General features: G+C 35.4%; 2 protein-coding genes and 1 non-coding gene across 8 annotated transcripts in view; 2 read left to right on the top strand and 1 right to left on the bottom strand.

Moving 5' to 3' along the window:
• Nucleotides 1–7,179, bottom strand: part of Sfi1 (SFI1 centrin binding protein) — a 77,527-nt gene that overhangs the window by 15,900 nt on the left and 54,448 nt on the right. For all 5 annotated transcript variants that reach the window (XR_007345671.1, XM_015504892.2, XM_015504895.2 and 2 more), the window contains exon 15: nt 6,005–6,135. Coding sequence is in view for 4 of the 5 variants with exons in the window: in XM_015504892.2 (XP_015360378.1) it covers nt 6,005–6,135 (131 nt within the window). In the remaining variant the exon portion in view is untranslated. The remainder of the gene's footprint in view (nt 1–6,004; nt 6,136–7,179) is intronic.
• The window catches only part of Pisd (phosphatidylserine decarboxylase), a 122,615-nt gene that overhangs the window by 65,964 nt on the left and 49,472 nt on the right, over nt 1–7,179 (top strand). The gene's annotated exons all lie outside the window — the stretch shown is intronic.
• On the top strand, nt 6,557–6,675 carry LOC125615131. The gene has a single exon (XR_007345682.1). It is a non-coding gene; the product is annotated as a small nucleolar RNA SNORA26 (small nucleolar RNA).

The raw sequence follows: 7,179 nt of genomic DNA, 5'->3' as shown, positions 1-7,179 counted from the left end.
GATAGTAGAGGATAGGAAGGGCAGCAGAATACAACAGACACTAGTATGGCAGTATGTAAAAAAGTGGATGTGTAACCGATGTGAATCTGCAATATGTATACGGGGTAAAAATGGGAGTTCATAATCTGCTTGAATCAAATGTATGAAATATGATACGTCAAGAGCTTTGTAATGTTTTGAACAACTAATAATAAAAAAATTAAAAAGAAGCAATTAGATGTTGTTTATAGGAGATATGCTTTATTAAATATGAAGACAGATAAACTGGAAGTACAAAAATGGAAAATCATAAAAACAGTAAACATAAAAAAGCAGGTGAGATTATATAAATATAATATAAATATAAAAGGCAGACTTTTACAAAAAAAAATATTACCAAAACTAAAGAAGTTCATGTCAAAATAATAACAGGGGCAATTCATCAGGAATATATAACTATCTCAAATGTATATACACAGATAACAGATTTTCCAAACACATCAAGCAAAACTGACAGTATTACTGAAAGAAACAAATAAACCTGTAAACAAATAAAATATGTAAGGGCAGAAAATTTGAAAATGAATTTTAACCAATTTGACTTAATATTTAAGACCATTATACCCATCAATTGGGGTATAAACTTTTTTTTTTTTTTTTTTTATACTGGGGAGTTAATCCAGAGGCACTTAACCACTGAACCACATTCCCAACCCTTTTTTGTATTTTAGTTAGAGACAGAGTCTCACTCAGTTAGTCACTAAAATAGACACACACACACACACACACACCCACATACACACACACACACATACACACACACACACACACACTCTCTCTCTCTCTCTCTCTCTCTCTCTATATATATATATATATATATGTATGCCATAAAATAAATGTCAATAGAGTTAAGAAATTGAAGTTATATGAGGTATAGTCTCTGGTCACAGGGAATTAAATTATAAATTTAGAACAATAATATGTAAGGAAAATTCCCAATTATTTGGGCATTAAGCAACATACTTCAACAAAACCATGGTCAAGGAAGAAATCACAAAGGAAATGAAAATGTACTTTTAATTGAATAATAATGAAAACATAACATATTAGAATTTACGGGATGACGCTAAAAGTAGAAGTAAATCTTATAGTTCAGAATGGTTATATTTGAAAAGAAACATTTAAAATCAGTAATCTAGCAAAAAGTTGATGATCTGAACTTCTACTTTAAAAAGGTAGAAAAAGAAATGCAAATTAAACCAAAAGAGTAGAAAGAAGGAAACTATTAAAAAGCTAAAACTATGGGGCTGGGGTTGTGGCTCAGTGGTAGAGCGCTCGCCTAGCACATGCGAGGCCCTGGGTTCTATCCTCAGCACCACATAAAAATAAAGAAAGAAAGAAACACCAATTTTAAAAAAAAAAAAAGAATATTAAAAAAAAGCTAAAACTATGTAACAAAAAATAAGAAACAAAAGCCAAAAGTTGGGATTAAAAAAAAAAAAAAAACCTGATAAGTCCCTAGAAAAATTATTTAAGAAGAACAAGAAACACTAATTAGAAAAATCAAGGATGACAAAGATTCTATCTACATTGAAGGACGCAAAACGCATTACTAAGAACAGCTTTATACCAATATATGTGACAACTTAGATGAAATGAAAATTATCTTGAAAAAGAGTTTTACAAAACTGACACAAAATGAAATAGGAACTCTCTGTGGCTCCATATCTATTCACAAAATTAAATTTGTAATTGAAAACCTTTCTAGGACTGGCGTGTAGCTCAGTGGTAGAGCACTTTTTGCCTAGCATGTGTGAAACACTGGGTTTGATTCTCAGCACCGCATATACATAAAGAAAGAAAAATAAAGGTCCACTGACAACTTAAAAAAGAAAAAAAGAGAAAACCTTTCTATAAGGAAAACTCTCAGCCCAAATAATTTAACTAGCAAATTCCATTAAAAATTTAAAGAAAAAACACTATTGATCTTACACAGTCAGAAAATAAACATTACCAAAAAATGCAAACCTCTATGTAAAAATCCTTAACAAAATAGTAGGAAGTCAAAATCATAATTATACTGGAGATACTAGGCAGTGCAACAAGAACAGCAGCAGCAAAGAAGGCACACAGTTTAGAAAGAATTAAACAAAGTTATCTTCATCTGTATACAACATGATTGTTTATGCAATTATTAGAAAAGAGAAACTACTAAAACTAATAAGTGAATTTATAAAGGTCATAGAATAAAAGGTATCAATTATTTTTCTATATACTAGGAGCAGACAATTAGAAAATGAATTTTAAAAATAATTCCATTTACACTAGCATTTAAAACTGTAAGTTATTTAGGAATAAATTTAATAAAAAAATAAATAAAATCTCTATACAGCAGGAATGGTGGCACAGTCCTGTAATCCTAGGAGCTTGGGAGACTGAGGCAGAAGGATTCCAAGTTCAAAGCCAGCCTCAGTAACTTAGTGAGGCCCTATAAAACTGTTCCAAAATAAAATAAAAAGGGCTGGGGATGTGGCTCAGTTGTTAAGCACCCCTGAGTTCAATCTCTGGTTTAAAAAAAAAAAAAAAAACCCTCTATGCATAAGTGTTGGAGAGATGTTGGGGAAAAAGGTAAACTTACACATTGCTGGTGGGACTGCAAATTGGTGCAATCACTTTGGAAAGCAGTGGGGAGATTCCTTAGAAAACTTGGAATGGAACCACCATTTGACCCAGCTATCCCACTCCTTGGTCTATACCCAAAGGACTTAAAATCAGCATACTATAGTGACATAGCCATACCAATGTGTTTATAGCAGCTGAATTCACAATAGATAAACTGTGGAACCAACCTAGATGCCTATTAATTGATCAATGGATTAAAAAACTGTGCTATACACACATAATGGAATATTACTCAGTATTAAAAGAAAATAAAATTAAGGCATTTGCAGTTAAATGGATGGAGTTGGAGAATATTATGCTAAGCGAAGTAAGCCAATCCAAAAAAACTGAAGGCCTAATGTTTTCTCTGATTAGTGGATGCTGATCTATGATGGGGGGAGGGGCATGGGAAGAATGGAGGAACTTTGGATTGGGCAAAGGGGAGTGTGGGGAAGGTTATGGGGGTAGGAAATATGGTGGAATGAGATGGACATCATTACCCCAGGTACATGTATGATTGTACACAATGTAGAGACACACCATTCGTGCAGAGAATTGAAATGTTGCATTCCATTTGCGTATGATGAATTCAAATGCATTCTGCTGTCATGTACAACTAAGTAGAACAATAACAACAACAACAACAAACTATTAAGGAAAACTTATGTCAAAGGAGAAATGTAGCCAGATGCAGTGGCTGAGGCAGGAGAACTGGAGGTTCAAGGTCAGCCTCAGTAATTTAGCAAGACCCCAAACAACTCAGTGAGAACCTGTCTTTAAATAAAATACAAAATAGGGTTGGGGATATGGTTCAGTGGTTGAGTGCTCTTGAGTTCAATCCCTGGTACTCCCCTGCACCACCCCCCAAGGAGAAATGTATTAGATTCAGTAAAATCCCAAACAAAATCCCAAAAGGATTATTTATAGAAACTGGCAAACTGATACAATTTATATGGGAATGCACATAGACTGAGAATACACAAAACAGCCTTGAAATTTCAAGAATAAAATTGAAGGACTTGCCATCTGGTTTCAAAAAATATGAAGATACAGTAGTCAAGAGAGTATGATAATGACATAAGGATAAACAAACAGATAAGTACAACAGAAAAGAAAGTTCAGAAATAGATGAATATTTATGTGGCAATTCAGTAGCAAAAAAAACCTGTAAAAATATCTTGATGGAATGCTGATTATCCATAATTTGTGAAAATGCATCAAACCACTTGAAATCTGTGCCTTTCACTGTATATAAATTTTGTATCAATTTTTATAAAAGGTAAGCTAGTTTTGTCTCACTCTCAGTATACTTCACTGAAAGACTAACAGATCATAATTTTAGTTATAATTCATGAGATTCTAAATTCTATCTGTATTCCTCAGACATACCTCACAAAAAATAAATATTTTTTTTGAAACTTATTTGCTAACTCCAAACCAATGCTATAAACATTTATCTACCCTGGCAGTTACAGGTCAAACTAATTATGAGGGCTAGAGGGATTGTTTCTATTTTGTGCTGATCACTCTGCTTGTATTTTACATATATTATCCCATTTAGTTTTCATGACAAACTATGAGACAGGGACTAGTATCAAACCATCTCCACTTTTTATTTGAGGACACTGAGACTCGAGTATGAATGACTGCCGAGGGTCACAGGTGGCAGAGCAAAGGTCTGAACTCAGGCCTGATTGACTACTTGCTAGTCAGACTCCCAAATCCTCAGCTCCCTCACAAACCAGGAAGGCAAGTACCTGAAAACTTAAGTTTTCTAAAAAGTCCAACCATCAAGAACTGTACAAAACCTAGATCAGGCCTTAACTGTCCTTCAAGTCTCCTGGCTACTCCCTGCCTCCAATTCACTCTCCAGCCTTGGTCTCCAGTAATAGCTCTAACATCACCCAAGCCTGCTCCCCAGCAAAATTCCTTTTAGAGGTTCCTCTTGACCATTTGGAAAGTACCCTATACCATGTAAAATACAAAAAAGCAAGAGAACCAATATAACAATTTATTAGTACTAACGCAATTTCTCAAATGGATCTTATACCATTCTGGTACCAATACAGGAACTAGGTAAAGGTGAATCCACTCTATCTACAAGATAAAGGTAGAGACAAGACTTGTCCTCTTTCAGTTTTTATTCCCATGGCCACTCCCTAAAAACATTCCTTTGGCCTTTGTACTCAGGAGCCCCATAGTTCTGGGCGATCCTTTCAAACTAGCACCTGGAATCCACCAAACTCAAGATCACCACCCAACTTTCCCATTGAGCGTATACCCTGTCACCTCTCCATTCTAAGATGATGTACACTGTACTCAGGGTAATCTCCAAAACTGTCAGCTGCCCAAATATCTGTCCATCATGTGTCTATAGGACCAGTCCAATCCACAGTTTGGCCTTTCTCATTTTGTGACTCCAGTCATTGATCTTCACCCTCCTGATTCACAGGAAGCCTTCCCGAAGTACTTTCATGTTCCCCAGTCACCTTAGCACCAATTCTGAGCTCTAGGATTTGTGGTCTGACATAATTTGGACTGATCTATTCTCTTATTTTTCAATTGTTACTTATGTATCAGCCTTATCATCTTATAAGAATTTAAAGCTCCTACAAAGTCATCAGAAAGACCTTTCTCTTGATCAAGTGGAAATTACCTGGACTTTGGAATACATGTGGATTTAAAACCTTATCTCTGATTGTGTCATTTATCATTCTGAACCTGTTCTTTCAGGGCTACTATGAGAAGGAAATCAATGAAAATAAGATGTCATATCATAAGTGGAATGAGCTTATATATATATATATTTTCTTTCTTCCATCATATAATGCCCACACAGTGGCTGACACACAGTTAGCAATTAATGATTTCTTCATTATATTCCACCAACATGCAGTGAGGACCTGCTACAGGTAACTTTGTCCCTGTGGTGCTGAAAAGATGTAGCTCTGCTCCTTGGCCATTCCAATTTTGTTAATGACTATAATGTCAGACTTCAAAAAGCCAGCTTGCAGAACAGGAACTAAATATTTCAGGGAAATTATACTCAAGAATGCCTGCTAAGCAATGCAAGGTCCCACCACACTCTGATCCAGAAAGCTAATGGGAGACTTTAATCGAACTCTCAGCAGCATGAAAGGAGGACAGGAACATAAAACACAGGCTATTTTTTAAAGCACTTGCAAAAGTTTTCTCAGTGGAGATACTGGCTGTCTATTCCTGCTACATAAAATCAATAAGCTCACATTACTGAAAATTCAGGAAAAACCAGTGGTTTGGGGGTTGGGAGGCTTAGAAGCAAAGCAAATGGGCTGTGTGGTCAACATAGTTAGATGTGAGTGCAGAGAAGAGTTGTAGGGTATACCTGTGAAAACGTGCTGCTCTTGTGTTGAGGATACTTTCCTGCTGGTGCCGTCTCCAGAATCTACTCCATGTGTGGAAGACAGTAGGCAGGATTCTCTGTTGGAAATGACTGTCTGCTCTGGCCTGCAGGAGCTAACATAAAATAATAAATGTCTTTTGCTTTGCTTTCTCTCCACCCCCACAACAAATGACCTTCTATGTCATATTCTTGAAAGATTCCTTCCTATACCATAAAATTGAGAAAAAGTTAAAAATCTGTTTGATATCTGCCAATAAGCTAGGTAGAAAAGTAAAATATGACAGCTGAAATCTATTCACTTCTTTAATGACACATGGCCTGAGCATCTCTTCATATATATAAACACAAATGCATATATATGTATACACATATATATTTAGATCAATATGCATATATACATACATACATTGCGCATATTCATGTATATATTTCCCCTAATGTTTAAGAGATTTTCACACCCATTACCTGTTTTATTGTCTGTCAGCATTTAACTCAAATGTGTATGGATTTTTTGAGCCTTAAAAATGTCATTAGGTGCCCTTTTAAGGTTGATGCAGTGCTATAAGAGGCTAACACTGAAGGATAAAGGAAACCTTTATAAAACACAAAGAAGAGACTACAAAACTCTTTGAATACTGCCTGCAGTTACAGCTAAAAGAAAGAAAAAAGATGTCATTAGGCCAAGCATAATGTTGCAGGCCTATAATCCCAGTAACTCTGGAAGCTGAGGCAGTATGATTGCAAGTTTGAGGCCAGCCTCAGCAAAGTGAGGCCCTAAGCAACTTAGTGAAACCATGCCTCAAAATTTAAAAAAAAAAAAAAATTAAAAAAGGGCTGAGGATATAGCTCAGTAAAGTGCCTCTGGGTTTAATACCTTAAAAAACAACCAACCAGGCTGGGGTTGTGGCTCAGTGGTAGAGTGCTGGCCTAGCATGCATGAGGCACTGGGTTCGATCCTCAGAACCACATGAATGTAAAATAAAGATACTGTGTCCACCTAAAACTAAAAAATAAATATTAAAAAAACAAACAAAAAATCAACCAACCAACAAAAGCCCTTTGCCATATTTGTTTTAAATATACATACTTCTTTCTAACCCTATAGTATGTCTTAACTTTTCTGTATTATATATTTGTCATACAGATTCTTTTTTTGG

The sequence above is a fragment of the Marmota marmota genome, unplaced genomic scaffold (genome assembly GCF_001458135.2).
Source record: "Marmota marmota marmota unplaced genomic scaffold, marMar, whole genome shotgun sequence".
Classification (NCBI taxonomy): Eukaryota; Metazoa; Chordata; class Mammalia; order Rodentia; family Sciuridae; genus Marmota; species Marmota marmota.
This window is presented reverse-complemented; position numbering and strand designations above follow the sequence as displayed.